Genomic DNA, 26159 nt, shown 5'->3' with positions numbered 1-26159 from the left:
AACAAACAACTATAAGTGGAATATGATTTATCCTTCCTAGGAGTGACATGGTGGATAATTGTGAGCTGCTACATCTACATTGGCCAGTGTCTGTCCCAGTTCAGAGAGGTAGATGAATGCTAGTTTGACTGGAAAGGGTACATATTATGGATTTCATCCTTGGAATGTGGTGGTCACGAACACATTGGCAGAAAAATCATTTTTCTAGACCCCAGACTTTTAGTTAAATACGCACAATTTTATTGATTGAAGAGATTAGGACAAAAACATTAAACCAAATACAGGACAAAGCACCAGAGGCCATTAGTCCCCATCATGCATGTTACCAATCTTTCCTCCCACCCAGGACTTTAAAAACAGGGGAGAGGGACAATAAAAGGTCCTTCTTGCCACAGCACCATCTTCTGAAAGTAAAAACCCTCTCTGTGTATCTTCCATTATCAAAATAGAATCAAGGGTAAATCCATGGCAGCTTTGTCTCCTGATTATCAATGGGGAAGCTTCCCTCCTGGGGACAGGGGCTCCAGTGGAGTAGGCATGAAGCATCCAAGAGTCCGCACACACATGCCACATACTAGAGTGAAGCACAGATTCAAGTAACATTTACATACTAGAGTCCACGTGTTACCTACCCAAAAAACAGGACCATTTCACAAAACATATGCAGGCAGTAAAACCCAAACGACTGAGGTACTGGGAACACAAATATTTATGCCAAAAGAGTTCTGTATCATACAGCAATAGAAAAGCCAGAGTACAAAAGGAAAATATTTTGCCACTCGAAATCAAATAAGGCTACCTAGAGAAAGCCAAATAAAAGGTTATCCCAGGGACAGAAATACTCAAAACAGGGGAACAAAATTATAAATGTTAAACTACAGCATGTAACATGTCATCCCGTTGACCCGTAATTGAAGTACTGGCTTAATACATCACAATGTGACATTTTCCTTAATAAATACAAGGTGCGCATTGGGACAGAGAGCTGTTTGTATGTATATCATCCTGGCTTTTGGCTTATTGCCCTTTTACTCTTTCTCTTCAAAACCAGAGGGCCTTTCCAAGCCCAAAGGATCATTCTTAGCAAAGACAAGGAAATAGCTGCCCTGTATTTTATACACATGGGACAACCTGTCTCATTTTACTAGTTTCCCATAAAGCAAAAACAAAACGTTGAGATCAGCATCATCAAAAAGATCTGACTCCAGGAGGCGCCTGCCCTCTGGGACCCCTCACTGTATTTGGAGCAGAGAGCAATGTCTATAATGTGAACTCTCTTCCTTCAAAAGAACAAAAACCAGAAAGGAGTTGGATTTTTCTTCTCTTTTCCTTTCTTCTTCCCCTGGACTGTGATAATACATCTGGAAGTTTGACTTCTAATAGGTTCCTGCTACAAAAACCAGCTGATACAAAACAGAGCCGTCTGTTGAGGAACAGACTCCTCCTCCCCCTTCAGGGAGCAAAGCGTTAATATGTCACTTCCTAAAAAGAATAGGAAATCGTTTATTTAGAAGAAATGAATTGGAAAGTGCGAATGAGAGACGACAACTGGAACTTTTGTTTTCTTTTAGTTTAGCACCCAGGTTTCCGGTAAGTCTGTGTGCACCGAATTATTATTTTTTTTTAGGTGAATCCTATTAATTATTACATAGGTGGTTGGCCTGTTCAAAACAAAACAAAACAAAACAAAAAATCTTCGATCAATTGTCCCTTCCCTGAATCATAACAAGAAGTTAAATGCTAACAGTGCAATGCCAAGGTATGTGTTTGAGGCAGAAGAGTTTCGATTCTATCGAGATCTGCAACTATTTCTGAACAAAATGAAAAGTGGGGTAGACCAGATAGCCATACTGGTAAGTGGGACTCCCAGATTACCCCAGGGAAGAGAAGCTTAGGGGAGGGGCTCCCATCCATCTGAACCCAACCCCCATCCCACACGTCTTGTTCCCACACTATGTGTTCCGTCAGCTCTTAGAACATATTCCTTCTCTGAACCAAGAAATGTGTAAATATGAGTGTTCGTCTTGCTTCTCAGCCAGGCCACCTGTGTCCCAGAACTCCTTTCTGGGGCTCTCTCTTGCTCCTGGTACCTGCTATGTGTCCCTGGACATTGAGCTCAGTTAAAGAAAGGGTCCAAGTTCTCCTCCATGTTGACGTCTGGCACCAGCTGGTCACACGCCTCTTTAGCACCAAATCCCGAATTCGAGACGCTAAAATCTGTAGAAAACCAAGGATGGTCCAGAATTTCCTGCGAGGTCAGCCGCTCTGAGGGCTCCCGTCGCAGGATGCTTCGGATGAGGCACTTGGCCTTGGGAGACAGAGTTTCTGGAATGTTGAACTGGCCCCTGCGGATCTTACTGAAGAGGGAACTAGGCTCAATGTCATGGAAAGGGTAACGCCCCACCAACATGGTGTACAGCATTACCCCCAGGCTCCACACGTCCGCTGCCTTGCCAGAATAACTGCCGCTGGTGTTTAAGATCTCTGGGCTGACATACGCTGGGCAGCCGTGCTTGTCAGAGAGGGAGTCATCATCACCCCGGAGAATGTAAGCGTCTTCCAAACTCTCCAGCTTGACACGAGTCCTGTAGAAAAGAGAAAAAGATAGAAGCTCCTAAGGATGAGGGAGATACATCCATCCCATCAGTATATCAGGGTTGCTAATATTTGTCCATCCATCCATCCATCCATCCATCCATCCATCCATCCATCCAACCATCCAACCATCCATCCATGTAAGAAGTTAGATGTCACTCATAGTGTATAATACTGAGGTTGGGGGTTTAAGTAATTTTCTTGAAGCCTTTTAGCTGGGAAGTGGATAAGAATTCCTTACTTTGCCTTCTGGTTCTTTAGCTGTACCCACTGCTTTTCTTTAGGACACAGGCAGAGGCAGAGACAATTTCAGTTCAAGTTGTCTCCACAACCTACTCATCTAAGCCTGGCATCCAAATATCAAGTCCATCTTTATTTCCAGATTTTCACCTGATCTGTCCTGCCTGTCACACTCGCAAAGCCTGAGCTCTTTGACCTGGCACCTATCACTAATTACAGGCGCATGATTACACATGACTGTGTGCCTGGGTAGATGGGTGACAATAGCAGTGTGACCCCAAGAGTCTTCTCAAACTATTTATCCCACTCCTCAATTCACTGAAATTCAGTAATTTATCTATACAAATATGCAAGCCCTAGAGGTACTGGAAGAGGTGGAGAAATGCATGTGACATTCTGAGGCCCTAACATCTAGCTGACACCACCAACATAACATGTCCCCATGGCATCATCATTTAGTATGAAATAAAGACATATGCTGTGAAAGTAGAGAATCTGGAAAAATAAGATGACTTTTTAGATCAATCATATTAGTGTAAAACAAACTGTTGCCAAGCATGGCAGTACACTCCTGTAATCACAACACTTGGAAGGCAGAGGCAAAGATCAGGAGTTCAAGGTCAACCTGAGCTACATACCAAGTTGGAAGCCAGCTTAGGTTTCAGCTTAGGCAGAGCAGAGCACCATTCTTTGAATGGGCGGTTCTCACCATACTACTGAAGTCCTGCTAAGATGGTAGCTAAGTCCTGCTAAGATGGTAGCTGGAGTTGGGCCTCTAAGGTACTTCAGAGGCCCACAAGTTCACATCACTTCTCCACATCTCCAAGTACACACATTGAGGCCTTCATCCTGCTTGGGTACATGAGCTAAAGAGTTCAAATTAGCAACCGAAAGTGTTTGGGCAAACAACAATGGGGCCACCTTGGTCATCACTCACAGCATGTGACCCAAGGCCATCTTCCTCTCATCTTCTCCCTTTTCTTCCTTCCTGTACCTACAGATCTCAGTCTCTCAAGGTGGTCTGAAAAGTCACTGAGGGCAACTAGTTAAGGAGAGCTGCTGGATGCTCTGGAGTAGAGATGACAAAAGATGGGTTGCTTCTAGGATCTCCTATGAACATGGTTCAAAAATCAAGCACTGATTGCTGTCCCAGGCAGTGTGGTCTTTAGGGGTGTAGACTCCCCATCAGGCTTATCTCTCACCAGCTGTTCAGCTTCAGCTAAGTCACTCAACCTCCCTTTAAAGAGGAGTACTGGAGAAGGCAGTGTGTGTGTGTGTGTGTGTGTGTGTGTGTGTGTGTGTGTGTGTGTACTTTGGTGGGGTTGTTCTTTTAATATGGTAAATTTTACTTTAAATGATTCACCATCATAACCATTTTTGAGCATCCATTTGGTTCACTCTCATGACATCCACTAATCATCCTGCATCCACTCGCACCAGGCTGTTTCTGTCCCAGATTTAACATTCCAAAATACACAGCAACATGTAATTTCCTCTGCCATTCGCTGAGTTGTCTTCTACAGCACCCCTACCCCACGCCCGTTTTTGAATGCTCCTGAAACGAACGGCCTACAAAACCAAGGCAGCTCTAGCTGTGTTAATCTGGAATTGAACTGATTAAAAACAAATCTTTCTTTCTCCAGCTTATTTCTCCTAATAGGAAGTGGCAGGTGGCAGTGACCCTCCCACCGGCCTCACCAGATGTTCCAAACTGCCCAGAGAGGAGACTATGAATCCATAGGGAGGGCAGGAGGGGAACCTGAGTCACAGGCACAAGAGCTCCTCAACAGCTCCTTCCACCTCTAGCTTAGCTTCCTTGACTCGGCAGCAGGGCAACTGCTGTAGCTGTGAACTGTAACTTTGGAAGTAATTCCTACCTCTGTGTGAATGGCTACAGTTCAGAAGGAAAAGTTTAAATCTTGGTTCAGGTTGGGGTAGGATTCTCATTACAAATCCCTCTAAGAGTATCCTGGGTCATCCATATGGAGGCCAGTGTCCTTGTCATGACTGCTGATTGATCCCATGTCTGTGTCACTACCCTCCAAGCATAATCTGTCTGTGTCACACACTCTTCTGATCACCTCAAAGGCAATGTGTCACTCAGTCCCTCTGGGGACCTCAGCCTCTCATGCTCCCTACTGAGAACATTTTTTTGCTGATAGAAAGTTCACTGTGAGTAGGCCTCTGCTTAAGCGAGTGACACGCAGTGGGTCTCAATTTACGCGCCCTACACAAAGCTGCCCTGCAGCTCCCATCAGCCTTGGCAATGTTGCTCACTTCTATCTACATGGTTTGCTATTTGGAACTCGTAATTCACTGGGTGGTCATTTAGGGTGATCCCTAAATTCCTTACCTCCAGGAGCTTGTGGAAGCAAAACAGAGTCACTTTGGATACAGAGGGAAAGCCCTGCTATCTGTTGCTGCCCTGGCTTACATGCCTGGGCCCACTGGTGGCACCATGTAGCTTATATGAATGATACAGACAAGCAGGTGTTGACTATGGGGGTTTCAGCTCTGCTGTAAAGAAACAGGAGCCCCTGTTCTCCTATCTAACTAGAATTATGTAGACATCAGGACAGGTGCATAAAGCAGGCAAGTGATGGGAGGAGGGGAGATGAACAGGACTTCAGGGAATGAACTCTCTCCTCCTTCTCAGGAGGCAGCCTCTCAACTCCACACACTCTATGTTAAGCTAAATCTTTACATTTGTAGTCTGGTCCCTGTTTATCTCTTGCACATTATAACTGTATATTCTAATTATACTTACTCCTACGCCCACATTCAAAGTACCCTGACCCCTCATCATGGAAGCATGTATGTGACCCCATAATCAGGGCTTAAGACTGTGGCCAGGACCCCCACCTTGTCCATTAACACTCCCCCAAGTGAAGTTCCCCTCTGTCTCCCCCACCTCAAGACAAGAACTCAGAAACTATGCAGATGCTTAATGCAACAGAATAAGAATACTAAAACTATTTGCCTGCTGCTGAGGCTGTCTTGCTCCTGGCCAATCTACAGGACACCTCAACCTCCTTCCCTTTTGCAGCCATTCTCGACCTGTGGGTCGCAACCCTGTTGGCAAACCTTTATCCCCTGAAATATTTACACTACAATTTATAAAAGTAGCAAAGTTACAGTTATGAAGTAGCAGTGAAGCTAATTTTGTGATTGGGGGTCACCACAACAAGAGTGAGTATTAAAGGGTTGCAGCATTAGGAAGGTTGAGAACCGCTGTTTCAGGGTTGCATTAGACAAGGTCTGAGGATGCAGTGGGGATCGGCTGGATCTCTTTGGCTCATCATGTGCTGAAGCCAATGAACTGTCCTAGGAACCAGGGCAACCCAGATAACAAAGCTCATAGCGAAGTCAGCTTCAAGCTCAAGTTCATTAAAAATTACTAAGTGCGAATGTCAAATGTCATCGACATGCCTAATGCAAGCCATGTGTTTAAGTATCTTGTTTTCCTTACATTATGACATAAGTAGGGTATATGATTTGTGTGGTGTGTGTGTGTGTGTGTGTGTGTGTGTGTGTGTGTGTGTGTGTGTGTGTGTGTACCAGGAGCCCGAGGTCCAGAGGTCAAATCAGTCATATGGGGGCTGGGTGTTCATTTTTCCCATGGAGCCAATTCAGCCACTGACACTCAGCCAGCTTCTACTTCCTTCCATAGCATCAGCATCCAAGGCAGGAGAGAGGAGAGAGGAAGACAGCCCGGAGACAGGATGGAAAAGAAATGCAGCCCCAGAGACTCTTCTTGACCTTGTTTCTCCCCAGAACATCCTTGGCTTGTTTATATCACTCCTAACAAGGGTCGAGGCAAGTGGTCTGGATTCTATCTTTAAAGGCTGATCTTCCGGGATGTTCTCCGTGTGCTGGGGCAGAGGGAAGTGAGACAGGAGGTTTGGGCTTCAGCCCCAGGGCCCGAGGTCCTGTTTTGCAACCACAGGATCTACTCAGGGCCTCCAAGCCTGACCCTCTATCTCCTCTCGGGAATGGAGCTGTCTCTGCTTCTTTTCCCAGGACTGAGTGCAGGGAAGACAGAGATCAGAGTAGACATGAATGAACAGGCTAATCCTGAAGTCTCCTAAACAGTCTGGGGGATGATGAATCTCCCTGGCAAAGGAGTTGATTTCCATAAAAACCAACAAGAGCATCTGTGGACCTGGTGATTCAAATAGCCCACTAATCATTCAGGCATTTAAAAGACGTTCAGGAGCATTTACTCAGATAGAGCTCCCAAACTAGGCACTAGGGATGTGTCCACGACACGTAAGGCCACAACCATCCTCTCTGTTTTGCTGAGGATTAAATAAAGCAACTCAAGACAGGCTATCCCAGAGAGCCCTGTGTAGCAGAAATGCCGATAGTATGGTAGCAGCTGTACGGATCCAAATGTTAGACTGAGACTCCCGCTCTCAACCCCAGAGCTGAATCTTGGAGGCAGAGGGGCAAGCAAGCCTGGGCAGGTGGGACCACAGGAGATGCTGTGCCCACACTCTCCACTGGGACCTCTGTACTTGTTCACCCTTGCTTGAGATGCTTTTACCTGATATATGCTCAGCTCAGCCCTGCCACTCAGATAACTCAGAAAGTCCATTATCGAGGTGGAGGAGATAGGGATGATTTATGAAGAAGACATATTTACGAAAGTGACATAGTGGGCAGGGGGAGGAGACAAGGACAGTGGGGAAGGAATAGCTATAAATTCCCAGGAAGGCAGAAGCCGGGGACAGACAGCACTGGACCAGGGAAGCTAGATTTCCCTGGGCCTGCTTCTGTCTTGTCTCTGGCATAAGAAGGTAACAAGCTGCGGCGCTTTAGACCTCACAAGGCTTACAAGAAGGCAGCCTGTATACTCAATGACAGGCAGCCTCGTGCCAGGCCTGTATCATCATAGCCCAGGGTTGAGTGGGGAAGCCAGGACTAGCAGAATTTGATTCCTCTCCCAGCACCCAGCACCTGTGGGGTAACAGGAGCCCCCCCAAACCAGGTTCCCCTCACCAATCCCTAGCACAGGCCCCAAATATCCTCCAACTACCAAATCTAGTTGGAAATGTAACCCAAGGCTCTTTCAGTTGTTTCTCTCCCATGAAACATGATCAAATAACTACATGAAAAGGCTTTTCTAGCCTTCTATATTCCTAATTATTCTGCAGCTGTCAGGCTGCAATGCTTCCTGTAGGACACCCTCACAATCAAAATGCCATGATCTGAAAAGCAGCAGTACCCATGCACGGCAGACTAGAATAGCCAGGCGCTGGGGTTTGAACAGCCTGCCTTTTTGTGTCTCATATCAACAATGAAAGACGGGGATTAGGCTATACATGCTTCCTATCAAATAAGGGAACAGAGGCGGAGAATTAACTACCCTAAGACAGACCCAAGCTAACTGAAAAAAAGCTGACTCTGAATGCATATCAGGAAGATTCTAATGTCACTGTCCCCTTCAAGTACATCTTGGTACCATGATAATAATAATAATAATAATAATAAAGGTGCTGAAGAAGTTTGCAAAGACATAGTTTTTAATAGATGGAGACATGGCTCTTTCAGTTCCAGATGTATCCAGTACTTGAGTTATTGACATACAAATCCATCCCATGAGTTAACTAAGTGCCATATAGAAAGAGTTCATGGTGTAGAGTGTAGATAGAGGTGTGGAGATGGAATGACCCATTTATTTACTAGATGAAAAAGGCCAAGGTAGCAAAATCTGAGCTACTGCCTGGCAAGTAAGAGCAGAGCTGGAAAAAAAAAAATGTATCCTTTAATATAGTGCCCTACCTATGACAACAAAAAGAAAGGAGAGGGAGAGGAAGGGAGATTGAGAGAGAGAGAGAGAGAGAGAGAGAGAGAGAGAGAGAGAGAGCCCATCCCTCAACAGCAAACCATGTTTTGCTTTCAAAACCCTTAAGCCTCACCCTGAGCTCCTGGCAGGAAGAAGAGAGGACAGGGTGGGACAGGGTGGGGCTCGGCCAGGAGTTCAGCAAAGTGGGCCTGACAGGGACAGGAAATCCGGTTGCAGGAGATCATTCAGAGCTGCAGAAGAGGTCAGAGAAGGTTGTCAGCCTCAGAGTCCTGGCAGACTAAGAGCCAAGAAAGAAAGATCGACTGCAGCCAGGCTGGCCTTACTCTGTTCCTGAAAGTGTACCCTCAGTAATCAGGTCGACTGTGCAAGAAAAAGCCCCACTACAGTGAGTCACAGAAGGTGCCCGGGAAAGAACCATCCAGCACTGTAGGTAGCATGGCTCAGACTCTGCAGTTCTTCCAGGCCCGGACAGGCTGCTACATCACACTAAACAATCCTTCATTTAATCTTGTTTCATGTATGTACAGATTTTTCCAGTAATCAACTGTGAGCCATTTCTGCTCTAGGGCCAGTATCTGTGATTCTCCTGTCTGGAATAGCTCAGGAGTGAGTAGGGCTGGCAGCTGGCACACAGTCAAGAAAACCCTCCATGGTGCAAGACAGATGTCAAATGGCAGGTGACTGCCAGGGAAGCAATGCTACAGTATGATGTACCAGCACACAACCTGGGACTGGTTGTTTGCACATATTGGATGCACAAGACAATTTGGAGAGACCCTGGCAGCTAAGAAAGGGAAGGGACCTGTCAAGACATAGATGAGATGAGGAAGGCACCTGAGTACCACACCCACTGCAATGGAGCCTCGGGCATTGTGGGCACACCTCTGACTCACTGAGGCCACCGGATCCACAGGGGAAGCCATTCCACCTGGAGTGTCATTCTACTGCTTGGAAGATTCCACAGAAACCACAGCTTGCAGCCCTGAGGGCTTCGTGACTCTTGTCACCATGGAAACAGACAGGGAAATCCCGAGCTAGAACACAAAGCCACACTGATTCCCCATTCACCACTTGCTTCCTGCACTTAGAAGTGGCTCCTGAAGGATCTGTCCTACCCCAGAGCAATCGACTGACTCACTTTTTGGAAAAGCGTCTCCAGGATCAGTGCTTGTGAGCGTGCCCTGTGGTGTTGCCAGTGTACCCTCAGGCTGAGTCTCTACCTGAAAGTTCCCCTCTAAGCCTTGAGCACTCCCTGGGCCAGAAGAAGATGCTTCACCTGGCAGGCAGCCTAAAAAAACCAGGGATCCCTACAGATGGCTTAGCACATAACCAGCAAGCTCAGGGAACCAAAAAGTCTAGTCATGCTCTTGGCTTTAGTATTGATGTGTTTTGGATGTAGAGAGCAGTTTCCAGTCTCACTATCCCTAGTTGTCTTCCTTGTACACTTTCTGCCATTCAAATATGGTTCCAGTAGTTGCCTTAGAAAAACCCATAGTGGGTTTCAGGTCTAGGACAAGATCAGGGAATATATCCAAGGCCACCTGTTAGTCTCATTACCAGTTCTCTAGATGAGCCCCACCCTAAACAGCTCTCCTTGCCCCCTCTCTCCTCAGGTGGCTCTTTATTCTATACTCCTGCTGCTGAAATAGTGAGCTGCCTATCTCATTGTCTTTCCCATTATGGGCTTTCTTATACTCAAATTGAATTCTATATTTCAAACCTCAAATTAGACTCTTCCATCGGTTAAAGAAAGCCCCACAAGGACTGAGAAAAGCACATTTAAAACATGTTTCTACATACTGCCTTCTACCTCTGATTCAACACAGATAGGGATTTTTCTTATAATATGTATATTCTTGGGTGTAAGGGACTATTGATGCATCCACTTCACCAACTGTCATTCATTACATACTTATAATGCTAAGTCCATATCATACAGTTCTGTAAAAGCAGCAGAAGCCACCCATGGAGTAACAGGAGTGCCTGTGGTTTTGGTTAACTGGTGGTACCATCCATAAATGTCAAAATTCCTTGGGAATCTGAGCTTCAGGTAGACAGCGGGTGTTGGTGCCATAAGTGTACACTTGTCTAACTATGCCACAAAATTCTTTCTAGAGAGTTGGGTTCAAGAGGCAGTATCTTACACATTTGATTTGGAGGATGGTACCTGAAGCTGACCTTGTGTTTTAGAGTATAGACTTACAGCTAGTTTCCCTGGTTTAAAAGCTTGCAGAAGCCTGGCTGGAAAATCATGAGCCTCAACTCTCTTATCTAGAAGTGTACAAAGTCTATGCTAAATGGCTTTAAGTTTCATTAATGCAAGTGTGGACAGTGTGAGCCAACAAGATGGTTCAATGGTTAAAGGCACTTTCTGTCAAGTCTGAAAAACTGAGTTCCATCCCAAGAATTGGCATGGTATTAGGAGAGAACTGACTCCTACAAATTGTCCTCTGATGTCCATATGTGCGCCTCAGCATCCATGTGCCTGAATGCATCACATGTGTGCACTTGCACACACACACTCAGTACACAAACATAAATAAATATGGTAACTAACTAGAAGTGAGTTTATTTAAGCGCAGTAGTTAGGATAGAGTCGTTTTGATTCATGTGGTTACTATAAAAACAAGACCCCGGCTTTCCTGGCATAATAGTCTCCAGCATCTAGAGTGTCTAGCATATGACTGGTGCTTAGCAAGCATTCCTTCAATGAACAAACGAATCTCCAAGTTTCAGAATCATAAAACGCAATCCCATTGACAGTGGCTGGAAGCAGGGATGGCAATGGTATCTTTAAGATCAGCCAGTGTAATAGGCTCAGTGCTGGGGGTTTTACATACGCCATCCTTAATTAATTACAGAGAAGACATCATGCAGTCATGGCGGTGCATGTCTATAGCTTCACCGCTAAGGAGACAGAGGCACAAAGATCACTGCAGGTTTGAGGCAAACCAAGGCTACACAGCAAGACCCTAACTAGAGAGGGAGGAGGGGTTTCAGAGTGCAGGAGAGATGGTTCAAAAATTAAGAGCACTTGCTATTTTTGCAGAAGACCCAATCCACTTTCTAGCACACACTTGGGTAGCTCACAACCACCTGTAACTCTAGTTCCACCAGCTCCAATGCCCTCTCCTGGCCTAGATGGATAACCAAGCACGTGTGGCAAAAATCCATATGTAGATGTAAACACACATACACACAGACAGACACTGGCACAGACATAGGCACATGTACACACACACACACACACACACACACACACACACACACATTGCTTGTTCTTTGACTATTTATGTTTATTGTCTTGCTTGTTCCTTGACTATTTGCATCGATTGTATTGCTAGTTCCTCAACCTAGAACTGACCTTAATACTTGCATGTAATTAAAATGGCATATAAAGGAAAAAGGAGGAGGGGAGATGGGATAGGGGTTCTCTAGGGAGAGGAAACAAGGAAAGAAGATGGCATCTGAAATGTAAATAAATAAAATATCCAATAAAAAAATAAAAACAAGACTTATAAAAAAAACAAGAGAGGAAGCTGAGATCTTAGGACAAGGTGGAAGAATTAAGCTCTCTCACCACTGTGCCAACTTCCTACTTTGCCTCAGATTCTCCCATCAGTTGAAGGACTCAGTCTAGCATAGAAGTACATTCTACCAATGCATAGCTAGGCTGCTAGACACAAGGCTGCTTCTAAGGAAAGCGCCCTGGGAAGACTGGCCAATTCTCACTGGGATGAACAAAGCCCGTACTAAACGGTTTTCAGTCTGCTGAAAACAAGATCTTAAATAAGCCTTCCTTAGGCATAAATCAATAAACCAAGACAGCAGCAATGGGTTAATTTCTCACTCAATGTGCAACTTTGAAAATAGCTCTCTTTGAAAGGTGTCTCCATGGGGATCCATAAGTTTTCTGGGCTCCCGTTCTAGGCAACGACCTACATTTAAATGATTTCTATTTATCCCTGTCTCTCTCATCCTGTCATTAGAATCCAATCTGAGCTGTTCCTACCCAAAAAAGGAGATTCTCATTTACTCAACAAATAGCAATGCCTACCATATTCTGGAAGCCATGAATGAGATCTCCAGGAAGCTCACTACTCCAGCAATGCCAGAGAAACAGAGGGCAGCTTGGTAAGGAGTATTTAGGTCGGACCATGAAAATAGAGTAGGAAGTAGGAAGGGCATAGGAGGTAGGTCAGTCCTTAAAGTGTTTGCTGAGCAAGCTTGAGAATCTGAGTTCCAAAAACCTCAGATTGGGGTGTACTTCTAATTCCAGTGCTGGGAAAGTGGAGGCAGGCAGATCCCTGGGATAACTGCCAAGTCAACCTAGCCTACTTAGCGAACCTTGAACCTCGGGTCCCAGTGAGAGACCCTTTCTCAGAAGACAAGATAGACAACTCCTGGCTTTCGGCTCCTAAAAATAGCACCCAAAGTCGATCTTTGGCCTTCACAGGCACATGTATGCACACACACACACACACACACACACACACACACACACACACTTGTGGACGCTTAGCCATCATAGAAAGCATGTTAGAAGTACAATAAAAAGACAACTTTGCCCAAGAGTTGGCATAGGCACAAGGACACATAATTGGTCTACCTAAATATTAACATTTTCTGGAAGCTTTGTCTCATCAAAGCTGAGAGAGAGAGAGAGAGAGAGAGAGAGAGAGAGAGAGAGAGAGAGAGAGAGAGAGAGAACTTCCCTAAAATAGAGTACCTACAAGTTGCAAACCTATATATAGATATTACTGAAAGAAAAGCTGAGCCTGTCCTCTGGGGCTCCGGTGCCTGCCCTGAATCCTTTATTAGATACAGCAACCTCAGTGGAGGAGGGAGCAACTTGAAGATCTAAGGGAAAAGCCAACACAGACAGCAGCGCCTCAGAGAGATGGCCTTGACCACTGCTGTGGGGGGAGAGAGGAAGGCGATCCCCAATAAAGAGCTGCACTTCTTACACAAAACCCACCTGCACACCCTCCCCCAGCCACCAAGTGCCTACAGAGAGATCTCAGAGCCCAGTATAAAAATAGGCTTCCTCAGAGGAGCTGAAATGAAAGCTTAACAGATAAAGATCTCTGGGCCAGAGCAGTAGCATGTAAGAAACCAAGTTTCTGAGTTCACATGGGACATTTCTGTGCTAAGAGATGTAAACACTGATCTGAGGCTGGGGGGGGGGGAGGGGGGTGGAGCCTGGAGATGGCAAGAAGACTTGTCCCAGGAGAAGAAGCCAGCAGGACAAAACAGAGCAAAGGTCACTGACAGAACAAAGTTCCACCACTTTCCTTAGCAGCCTTTTGGTGCAAAGATATAAAAGTGCACAGGAAAACAGTTTTGGAAGAAGCCAAGGTCAACATTTATCATCTTCCTTCTATAAGGAGAGTATTCCTAGACCATTTTATAGTGAGGTCATCTGGGTGTACAGGCTAGGTGTTCTGTCAAAGTGAAATTTCTTAGTAAGTGCAACAGCAGGGGCTAGAACCCAGGCAGCCATTCTGGCTCACTTCTAAGCTCGGGCCTTTCTTTGAGGCCCAGCGGAAGTATACACACATGGTCTCTAGCAATATGATCCCGTGATGAAGTAGGTCCCACAAAACACACAGGGTAAGGAAGGCCAGGAGGTATGGGAGATCCCCTGTGGCAATATGGGTAGATGTTCTGCCTTCTATCAGATCTGGGAGAAGTCATGCAGGATTCTGCAGGCTTGAGGTGGCAAAGGGTTCACTGAAGTTTGCCACGGGCAAGTTCAATGAAGGCTTGAGATTCCTTTCTTCAAAATGAGTTTCAGTGACGGTGGCTTGTCACAGTGAACACACAGGAGGAGGTCTGCTCTGAAGAATACCACTCTCTCCCCAGTCTTGGTAGAATCAACCTTACACTAGAAGGAACTATTGTGACTGCTAAAGAGGGACTTCATCATTTATGAACCCACTAAGGCTTCTGGACTGTTCATGCATAAAGACCCTGTTTTGTTTTATTTTGTTTTCCAATGACTTCAAGTGCAGCTCTGCATGCAGGTCACACTGTCACCTCGCTGAATGCTAATCACCTTCCAGGGAAGCAATGACTGTGTCGGTCTTGAGGAGGTTATAGCTTACAAACACTTAGAGAGACTCAATGATTGTACCTGAATCTAGAACCTAAATCAAAGCCAAAGGAAATCAGTTGAAGACAAGCTATTGATGATCCCAACACCACAGCAGTAGGTATAACTGCCCTTGAGTCTGCACATGACCTTGGGTACCATCTAAATGACATACTGTGTGTAAAGCATAGACAGCTCCACCAAGAATCTTCATTGATAGCTCTGGGTTCAGTCAAGAGTACACAAGTGGGGCTTAGCCAATTCTGCCTCAGGAGGGCTTTACCCTCTACTACTCTTTAGATCAGGAAAGAGAAGGTTGAATCAGGGGTGGAGCCCAAGCCTACATACTTGGGTGGCTGGAGCAGGAGGATCCTGAATTCCAAAGTAGCATGGCTATATTGCAAAACTCTGAGAGAGAGAGAGAGAGAGAGAGAGAGAGAGAGAGAGAGAGAGAGAGAGAGAGAAGGAGACTGGTGTTTGAATAAGTAAATGAGGAGTCCACCAAAGTAGTCCTTACAGTTAGTTGTTTCAGAGTTTTGTCCACAGGACAAAGGAAGAAAGGGTTGGAAATTAGACAAGGGCTGCCTCCAGGTCAAGCTCTAGATTTCTGTCACATGACAATATCTACATTCCTTTGGCTCACTTCAGAAATGTTTATTTGCCATGGGTCTGACCTTGGGATGTGCCACCCTGATATTCACTGATGCCCGACTAGGTCTCTAAAGTAACCTTTAATCACACAGAACCTGTGAGATACGTCTACAGCGTTTGAGGGCTCATGTGCTCTGGCAGAGGAATGGAGTCTCTGACCACTGAGTTGACTTCCTAGAGAAGCTCATCCACCTTCTGCATTTTCTTGGTGTTAATTCTGAGACCTCGACACTTCTGCTTTCAGAGCCACTGCTTATAAAATGTACATAGGCTGGGATGTAGCTCAGTGGTGGAGTGCCAGCCTATAATGCACAAAGAGGGTTTGTTCTGCTGCAACACACATATGTACACACACACACACACACACACACACACACACAGAGAGAGAGAGAGAGCGAGAGAGAGAGAGAGAGAGAGAGAGAGAGAGAGAGAGAGTGTTAAGTAGGCTGACCTATGATTATATCACAGGAGGTCAGTAAACACTGCCTCTTACTTTTCTAAGTGAACAGATGGTAAAGGGAATATCTTTGGCCAATCTATATTCATCTTTCAAATGAGACCATTCAAAAAACAAAAGAGATATATATGTGAAAACTGAAAACGAGTGAAGAACATTCACGGTAAAGCCATGACAACATAAGGTTGAGAGGTGGCAGCAGCCCAAAGTCATGACAATTATTAAAGACAAAAGCATAAGGACCATGTCCCTGTGTCTAATTTCCAAGGGCTGGAGTATCTGAGCTGGAGAAGGAAAAGGTCGGCATAGCCCACATTCTTAGGAGAGCCTGCTTCTTCACTTTGTTTTAAGTAAAGCCATCTAATCAAAGACCAAGACATTAGCTGCCGAAGTTGCTAGTGTCCACTGACCCCACCCCCATGGGTAAAATATGCAAAAAACCAAACCTTTATAGGCACAGGAAGCCCAGAAGCTTTCTGCATGCTGTATACACAGCTGGATTATAAACACCCATGAAATTATTCCATTTGGCTTAAGTAACAACAGGCTCTTTTCCTTTGCTAAGCCCCAAGTGCTTGCCAAACATTAAGTCTCCAATTAGTTCAAACCATGGAGGAAAAAATAGCTATATAGATATATAGATATACGGAAAGAGAGAGAGACAGAGACAGAGACGAAGGGAGGGAGGGAGGGAAGGAGGGAGGGAGGGAGGGAGAGAGGGAGGGAGGGAGAGAGGGAAGGAGGGAGGGAGGGAGGGAGGGAGGGAGGGAGGGAGGGAGGGAGGGAGGGACATAAAAGTACAATTCACTAGCTCCAGCTCATGGGGGTGGGGGACAATGGATTTCTGTAAACAATAGTGTGAAAATATCACAGTCCACTGAGCTGGATGTCAAAGGAAATAGAAAGCAGAAAGGTCTGCTCCCCAAGGTTTGTGTGATTTACAGAAAGTACCAAAGAAATGTCAACAGGGTGAGGGGTTGAAGGAAGTGGACCAGACTGCCATCAGATGGTCCTAGCCTTGAGACTTTCCTGCCCTCTTTTCCAGTCCAGAATGACCAAGGTCAAGATTTGAGACTCCATGGACTCAGGTGTGTGGAGTCTTTTAAACAATTCCTGGGGCACTATTCCGGGGGGCTTTTGATTTGTGGGTCATTCCAGCAGGGCACAAGGAACACGTAGGTGTTACTGACTAAAGACATTGCCTGTGTCCCTCTAAGAAACTACATTCTTAAAAAGACGTTTTACAAGTGAAGAGAAAGCTGGGCTCAGGCCAGGTTGGCTACATGGAACCCGATGAGCTAACGATGTAACCATGAATGAGGCCCAGATGCCTGTGTCTTGAACAGATGTTTCTTGAGATAACCAGGCGTCCTTGGTTCCTGAACTCACACCAGCAGCTCCTCACCTGGCTTGCCAACTCTTCCCAGGCTGCCATGCTTCTCTCTCCCTTGAAACCTTTCTTGATTACTCAAGACCTAGTGAGAACCGGCAATCCCCACCCCCATACTCTCCCATATCTCACAGGACCCAGGACTCACCTCTAGCTGTTTGACAGGTCTGGGGTCTATCTATTTCTGATGCTCACTTGCAAGCCTGTGAAGCACACCTACTATGTGCATAGGATACAGCTATTGAGGGAGTGAAAGGACTATAAACAAAGTCCTCTAGGTAGTCAGTGTTCTGGTGGCATGAAGCCTTCACAAACCAGTTTTTGTTGACTTCGAAACTGCCACACTAGTTTGCAGCCTCCTTCAGAATTCTTCATAAAAACCACACACACTCAGCTGGTCATAGACTACCCTATCCCCCTGGATTTTGAATGTTTCATGACAGTAGTTCCTTGTTTGCCAAGGGCATTGGGACACCACAATACTCTCTCTTTGTTCTGCTTACCTTAACCCTCACCTGGACAACAGGCATCAGAACAGGTTCCCTGTAGATGAAGATGCAGGCACCCTATCATATCATATTCTCATGCGTGTACATGCGCGCGCGCACACACACACACACACACACTCACACCTGCATGGGCCGAGCCCCACTTACCTCTCTTCATCCTTGAAGATAAATTTCCGTAGCTTGAGGTCACGCAGCACCAGCCCTCCATCGTGGCAGTGGGCCACAGCCGAGGCAATCTGGTAAAACAGTCGGGCTGCCTCCTCCTCCCTCAGCTTCTTGCAAGTGCGGACAAAGGAATGCATGTCTCCATAGCTTCGCTCAAAGAACACATAGGCTTTGGTCTCTCCCAGGAGGATTTCTGTGATTTGGTTGATGTTGCTATGGGCAGACAGGCAGAAGCAGGGGGCTAGGGACTCCTGGTAGCAGCTGATCTCAAACACCTAGGACAGAATTGACAAGATCCCAGTCAGAGGTGCCTCCTATGACCTCAACTGCAGAATGCTGAATCCTCCCACAGGCTCGTGCTTTGACATGGCATAAAGAGTATGAAACTTAGACCCTACACACCAGTTCTGTCTGCTACCAGCTGTGTAGTGTAGTGCAGGAAAAACAAACCAACCAAACAAACAAACAAAAAAACATATCTTGATTCCTCTGAACCTCCAAAGCTTAAATGGCATAACATGGATAAATGAAACTTGATTCAGTGTTGGGGAGAGTCTAGGAAAAATAGAAAACTGCTAATTTTTACTATTCAGTGTGTGTGTGTGTGTGTGTCGTCTGTCTGTCTGTCTGTCTGTTTGTATCTTGTCTGTCTATATCCGTGTGTGTATCTCTGTGTCTGTGTAGAGGTCAGAGGTCAATCTCAGGTATGGCTCTACAGGAAACTATCCACCTTGTTTTTTAAGACAGGGTCTCTAATTGGCCTTGAACCTACCCATTTGGTGTGCCTAGCTGACCAGGGAGCCCTGAAATCTTCCTGTCCTTGTCTTGCCAGAGCTGATATCACAAATATCACACATGGCTTTTTAAATGTGGATGTTGGATATCTAACTCAAGTCTTTATGCTAGTATGGCAAGCACTTTACTGTCTGAGCTATCACCTAAGCCCAAATATTATTTATTACTCTTCCCTATAGTTACTACAGTTACATTATTCATAGAAAAAGTGGATACAAAAAAATACAAATTAAAAAAAAAACTACTTGACCTCAGGAAAAAGACGAGCATCTCTTTACTTTAGGAAAATGTACATGAAGGAACAGTTAATTCATTTACTATCAAGGTATCTCCATCGTCTTCTATGTGTGATGAATTCATTTTACAGATGTGCAAACTGAGGCACAGAAAACAAATTTAAACTCTTGCCCCCAGTGGCGGCTCTAGGATTAGCACAGGGGCCTTCTCCATAGAGAGCCAGACTGGCTTCCCTCTTCCCTCTGCAGATATCTAACTCAATGAATCAATTATGCAATGATTTTCTATGAATCAGAGTTAGCCTGTGAAATGCCACCTCACGGTTGCTTAAAAAGAAAAATGCACCATCAATACCTTCTGAACAGATCTAAGAAACGAACACAACAGAAAGATTGTAAGGGTGGAAAGGAAGCTTTTCATTTACTTCAAAGCCTGTAGTTGCTCAGCTATACCAGCACCTAGGGTTGGAATGGGGTTTCCCTTGCTCAGGAGAATGTGCAAGGGGGAGCTATTTGGAAGTGGTATGGGGTGAATGAAGTGGGGGCAGGGTTCATTTAAAAGCAGGCAGGCTTGATCTAAACGGTTTAACCATCTTCTGAGTAGCAGTGAGTTCGTGTCACTGGGTCCCAATGAGACCCTCATCAGCAGTATTCGGAGTGTGGTAGGAGAGGAGCAGAAAAAAAAATCCTTCCTGCGTGATGCTTATCACTCTGGTTGGGCCACCATTCATCCGAATAGGATAGATAGCATGGATAGCGTGCACAAAGAACCTCCTTCTTTGTATAGTAAACACCCTAACCTAGACATCACAACCTTTTGTGGGTCCTGATCCCACCCAGGAACCTCCGTCTCGCTTCACTTTGCTAACAAGGCCCAGTCTGGAATGCACGTGTTACCCTAGAATCCTTCTGAGGGAATTCCTGGGCCTTCTGTAGCCCATTCAAGGAAACACAGGCTGCAATATAAAATTCCAAGAGTTAAGTAACTGAGCATTAAGGGGAAAAAAAAAAACCTGTGAGTCAAACAGGGACAATAAGCACCTCACGGAGGCTGGTGCTAACTGGGGCTGAGGAAGCAAAGTCAACAGTAAGCCTGTGAATGAGCCATAATGAGGTATCTCAGGAAAGTGGCACAGCTGCTGCCACTACACCCTCGAATTTAAGAATGAATGCTTCAGGCTCCCTGGAGACCACAAATCACACCCTGATACTGTCAAATGATGACCTCAGAGCAGCGACCTCAGTGGCCCGCTCAATTAGGAATCTGAAATGCTTGAGTCAACCTTAGCATATAGGCTACAGGCCACAGAACCGGGGAAGCCTCAGCAATTTCATCTCGGAAAACACACACACACACACACACACACACACACACACACACACACACACAGAGGCTAATGTCAACAAGCTGCATTATGTAACAAGCATGATTTGTTCTGAAGCATCAGGCTGTGGGTTCTGTCGCCATGGCCTACCGTTCTGATTATTTATAATACACTTCCTGTTTCCAGTTGCCTTTCAAAAAAATAAAATAAAATAACCTTTTGCTCAGCATGGCTAGCCTGCTCTCCCACAGCACGGCTGAAAAGCTGAATGAACAGGGAATTAAATGAAAGTAGCAAAACAAATTCATGGCAGCTTCCCAATGTGGCCATACCCTTTGTAGGAGAATGCAAAATGGTGGACAGAAAATGAAAAACTAAAAGAACTGCTTACATTTTCCTAAACAGGAAGAAGCCAAACTTTTATGAGTGGCTATAACAGGCATTTATAGGCTTGGACTGGTATTTAAACCATCACCCTCAAGTGCAAAAATCAAGCCCTGGGCCTGGGTGCCAGCTCCTTTTAAATGTTTAATTGGGAGCTTTGGTTATATAATGTGACAGTTCAGATAAGGCCCTAAGATCAGGCCACATTCATCATGTCTGAAAAGAAAAAAAGAAAAAGTGCCCACTCTGCCAAGATAGTAATTATGTCATTCTGCGCAGTAGCTACAAGAATTTTTGTGAAAACAGCTAAAGACCCCCTAAAGATCCTTCCCTACTTTGGCTAACTAAAGTAGGCACGTGGAGGCAATCATCAGGCTGGGGGATTTTGTTTATGCCCCTGGAAGCTCTTCCCTGCACTCCTTCCCCACTACAAAGACTGTCTGACAGAATACTCTAATGAATCCTCCACAGTAAACACAATCTTTCTACTTCTGTACTTTTTATTGCATGAACATGAAGCTAGGAAACAGGAACCCCATGAGAAGACATCAAAAGGAGGTGGATTCAATGTGGAGGTTTCTGAGTCCTATATGGAGCTAAAGAGCCTACAGTGTATATATTGGGGCAGTTCATAACATCACCCTCATAAAACTCTCCTGGAGAGGGATGCACACAGCTATGCCTGTAGAAGCCACCCACATCTCCTCAGGGAAGAAGGCAGGAGAACAGAAGCTCTGGAGTCGTAAAGGGATGACCTCTGTCAAACAGAACAATGATACCGCACTTAAATCCACTTGCAGCCACACTGTAATTGGTGAAGAGCTGATTCAATCTTGGAAATAACTAAACCAACAGATTAAGTACAGTTTGGGGGCAGGGAGCAAGTCTGAAAATGACACTATAAGGTCAGCCTAGAGTGAAATATGTCTCGAAAGATCAGAAAGGAGAAGGAAGAGAGGCCAGAGACAACCCTAGTTTTAAACAAAGAATGAATAGCAAGATGCTCTTGCAGAATTTGGCCACAGACAGTTTTTACAGAAAATTATCTCCAGCCTTTGGGGGAGAAATATATTAAAATGCTGTTCTGAAGTTGAGCAAAAGGAGGAGGGATGATGATGGTGCATATTTCATAGGAGAATGACAGCTCAGTGGAATTCATTCATTTCAAAGGATGACTGTCCTATTGTGCAGTGTGCAGGGCTCCAATCAGACTCCGAGTTGCCTACTAAATTTAATGCTTTAGCTGGCCATAGTTGCTCTTGATTACAGTAACTTGGAGAAGATGCAAAAACCCCGACACTTAGTCCATGCAAACAGAAATATTTAAAGAGTCTTTGGTTTTCCTCTAAATTCGGAAATAAATAATCTCAGAATTGCCTGAAGATCTTCGCCCACCCGGTTTTTGCAAGGAAGCGCTCCAACTCAGCACGGAATGGAATAAGGTGATTTCACAAAGCAGCCAGTGATTAATTGAGGCAAGTGTAATACAGTATGTGTACCACAGATGTGCACAGTACCCATTTCAAAGACAGCCCGGTCGCACTTCCGCCTCAATAGATAAATAAATAAACAAACAAACGAGAAGAACAAAAAAAATTAAGTGGTAATGTATTCTTGATCTACATCTAGTTCTGGGAAGTCCTGTTCTCCACTACAGTAGGAAACTGACTGTAGTCAAAAATTTTGTTACTATCCTCCCTCGGTCCTCTTGTCTGGTACTTGGTGAGCTCACACAAAGACACACAGACACACAGAGACACAAACCAGTTACTGTTCAGGGTCAAAGACAAAAAGGAAATTGAAGTGCCCTTCTTAGTACTAGCACAGGGGGCTCCAAAGGGCAGTCTCTAAACAGGCAAAGGTGATGTTGTGGGCGCAGGGGGAGCAACAATGGGGGTGTGCAGTCAGGGAGTCTGAAGACGCGATGAAACCTAGACAAAAAAGACCCAAAGGATTCGTTGTTCACCCAAAGGTGCGCAAGGGGCGAATTTTCACTACAACCTTCTTTTCCAGGCTTCAGGCAGAAGAAAGAGCGTTAAAACCCCTTTTCCCTCCGCTAGAGCCTTGGGCTCAGCCAGAGGGGACACTTTTTGTGTCTCTTTTTAAAGGCCACCTTTGGAACAAAGGTTTAACACCTGCAGGCTGCTAAGAACAATGGCTACAAAAGAAACCGAAGGAGCTGCGTCCGAAAACCAACCGGGGATTCCCTAGTCCTTGCAGAGAGGGAAAGGGGATCGACGTAGAGAGAGAAATGCCCCGGCAAGGGGAAGCAGCCCTGTGCACCAGAGCTCTACGAGCCTCCTAGGGCACGCGTGTCCGTGCCCCGGTTCAGATTCGCCGCCCTCCCTCCCCGGATCTCCCCAAAACGCCCCCGCTGCAACCCGCCCCATTGTCTGAAACGGTCTGAAAACTTCGCAACTAGTCGAACGTGGACAGACACACAAATAAACCGGTTTGACGAGGCCACGCATAATGATCCCAAGAATCTTTCGCCCCTGGACTTGAGAGCTTTGCGACCACCCGCACCGTCCCGGCCCCTAGCAAAGGACTCGGGATGATTTAAATTTTATTTTTAAGCAAAAGACAAAACGCAAAAGCAAAGCTGGGCTGGTTACCTTGCACACCAGCTCTTCTCCACTGTGCAGATGCACAGCGCGGAAAACGTGGTCTCCCTCCAGAGGTTCCAACAGTAAGTATTTCCCGATGCAGGAAACGCAATGCGACAAGTTCGGAGTCTCGGGCGGGCTCGGAGAGCCAAGGTTCGGGCTGAAACTCTGGCTGGGCTCAGCGGACCTTATAGACGACAGCTCTTCGAAATCCTGGGTTTTGTTCCGCGATCTCCCATATCTCGCTATTGTGATAGGGGTAGACCTGTGTATGTTCATGAGTGTGGGGATCGCACACCACAAAACAAACAAACAAACCAAAAAAAAAAAAAAAAAAAAAAAAAAAAAAAAAAAACCCGCTGGAGAGATGGATGAGCCGCGGGTGCAGGCGCCTGGGTGCCACCGACTTAAAAGGATCAAGAAGGGAGGGGAGCAGTCTGGGGCTCCGTGGAGGAAGAGTTAGGAGCTAGCCCCCAGATGAGAGCCGCAGGGCTGGTCCCCGGCTGCGAGCCCCGCTCCCGGGGGTGCTCGCTCTGCGGACAACTCAGGTCCTTTTGTTACCCAGAAGCCGCCAGCGCGGTGCAGAACCGCACTCTGGAGCCAGTGGGTCTCTGTTCGCAGCGTGGACCTGGACGAGTGAGCGTGCCTCTGGGGTGCGGAGCTGCAGCGCCCGGCTCCTGAGCGATCCCCAGCTGAGGATCCGCGGACCGGGCGGAGGAGCCCTGCGTGGAGTTTGTGCAGTCTTCGGGGAGCGCGCGGCGCCGGCTCGCCCTCCACGCGTTAGAAACCAAACAAAAAGAAAAAGGAAATAAGCACGGGTCTACCGGCTCACGCCGCGCGGCAGCCAGAATCCGCGCAGCACCCCCCCTTTTTGGTGGAAAGGGTGGGGGGCGTGGAAGGGGGTGCTAGAGAAGGCAGTTACCTAAGTCTTAACTGTAGATGGCGTCTGAGGCTTTTCCAAAAAATCGCAGAGCTCTCAAAAAAAAAAAAAAAAAAAAAAAAAAAAAAAAGACAGAAAAAAAAAAGCAAAATAGCAAAGGAGCATTTAACTTGGGGCGGTCAGCAGTAGCAACAAAAGATTGCAAAAGCTAAGTACAGAGTGCGGAGTAGAGCAGGCACAGGTACCGCGACAAAGCCCAAAGCTGAGCCCGCGCAGTCAGCACTAGCTCTTGCTGTCGCGGCTCACGTCCCAGATCTTCCTCCGATGAAGTAAGAAGTGCGGGCGGTGACCCGGAGGGACCAGCAGCAGGAGCTTCCCGGGTGTCCTGCAGGAGCTGGCAGCAGATGCTTCCAGGACTCTCAACCCGCGGCGTTCCTTTTCCTCTGCACAACTGGGTCTTGAGCCTTGGAACAATTTGCAAACCACTCTTGTCTCCCGATGCCTGGAGACCAAATTGCACGGCGGGGTTTGTTCTGGAGGAAAAATAAAAATCGACGGCTTGTCTTCTTTTCTTATTTTTTTTTTTTTCTTGCCACCCAGAAGTAAGAGAGGACCGTGTATTTAAAAATTAAAGGGGATGGCCACGGCGCCCTAGGCCAATCCCGGCGCTCAGCACGCCCGCATCCCCGGGCGAGGCGGTATTAATAGTTACTTACGTGGCCGGGGATCTCGGAGCGAGCCCGGCTGTGTGTGCGCGTAAGTGTGCGCGCGCGCCTCGCTCGCTCGCGCTCGGTCTCCCCATTCAATGTCACCGACACATTTCCACTGAGCCCCCGCCCTCTTCGCCAGCCCCGCCCCACCCACGCCCCGGCCCCTGTCATTGAGCCCGGAGCCCATCAATCAGCAGCGCCGCTGCCAGTGCGCGCGCGGCTCCCCAGCGCCCGCCGGCGGCCAGGGCTGCTGCCGCCACTCCTGCAGCGCCCTCGCCGGGGGGCGCCGGCCTAGCCCCTGGAAAGCTCGGCCAGGCGAGAGGTAAACAGTGCTTTATATCCTTCCGCAGTCCAAGGGCTCTGGGCTCTCCTGGCCTGCTGCTCGCGCTGCAGAGCCAGGGATGCTGGGCTGTGTATCTACCACCATCGCCACACAACACCGGCAGGCTCAGATCAACTTTGGGACTTCGAATCTCTTCCCTGGGATTTTCTGCAGAAAGCCTCGCATCTTCTGAGTGCCGGGCTCCCCTTTGCTGCGATATTAACCTGAGCAAGCAGCTCCCATCGGTTTTTAAAGAATGAAGGATTCTTGCAGCCGCTCTACTACCCACAGTCTCTAGAATTAGTTTTATTCTTTCTTTCCAGTGCTTCTCATTTCAACAGAAGTCCATTGTGAGCTGGTAGTTGGCAGTCACCACCCCTTTCGCCCCTCCCCCACTTCTCAGTTATAGGATTGGGGGTACTTTCAGCGTCTTTTGACTTCAGGACAAGGCCTTTGGGGGGACTCAAGGACACACACCTTTGCACTCACACCTCCAGCAAATGATGCTGACTCCTAGCCAAGGAACGAACGAGGCTTCTTTAATCCTGCCATCTCAGTAAGTGGGCCAGGAACACATTCAAAACTGGGTTCAACTGAAGGCTGCACTTTAACCCCGGCTTATTCTTAAAGTCCTGGGAAGGTTCTGGGCTATTGGCTTGAGCAGAAGACCAGAGAAAAGTTCAGACCACAGCTTCAGCCTCTTAACTTTACCCAATGAATCCTGGTAAGAGAAGCAATGTAGCAGGGGAAAACAGAAAGAGAAAGAGAAGCAACCAAGGTCTGGGGTGAGGCAGCTGGGAGTACGCTTGAGTTTTTACCCGCATAAGGCACCTCTTTCTGTGAGGGAGGCCACTCTGTAACAATCTTCTGCACTACCACTTTTGAACAAAAATAGAGTACTATTTATAATTATAATTATAATTAACTAGTACAATAATGACTCTAATGATCAGGATCTCCCCAGAGGGGTGTTTCAGAATGGTGAATGGAC

General features: G+C 46.5%; 1 protein-coding gene across 1 annotated transcript; it reads right to left on the bottom strand.

The window, feature by feature from the left end:
* Positions 1–217: 217 nt before the first annotated feature.
* Trib2 (tribbles pseudokinase 2) lies at positions 218–24948 on the bottom strand. Its single transcript, XM_034514358.2, has 4 exons — positions 24853–24948; positions 23266–24669; positions 17893–18185; positions 218–2585 (listed from the first exon to the last, which is right to left on the bottom strand). Exons 2-4 carry the CDS (start codon positions 23533–23535, stop codon positions 2117–2119), a joined length of 1032 nt encoding a protein of 343 aa, XP_034370249.1. The 5' UTR covers positions 23536–24669; positions 24853–24948; the 3' UTR covers positions 218–2116.
* Positions 24949–26159: the final 1211 nt, after the last annotated feature.

The sequence above is a fragment of the Arvicanthis niloticus genome, chromosome 11, assembly GCF_011762505.2.
Source record: "Arvicanthis niloticus isolate mArvNil1 chromosome 11, mArvNil1.pat.X, whole genome shotgun sequence".
In the NCBI taxonomy this organism is placed as follows: domain Eukaryota; kingdom Metazoa; phylum Chordata; class Mammalia; order Rodentia; family Muridae; genus Arvicanthis; species Arvicanthis niloticus.
This window is presented reverse-complemented; position numbering and strand designations above follow the sequence as displayed.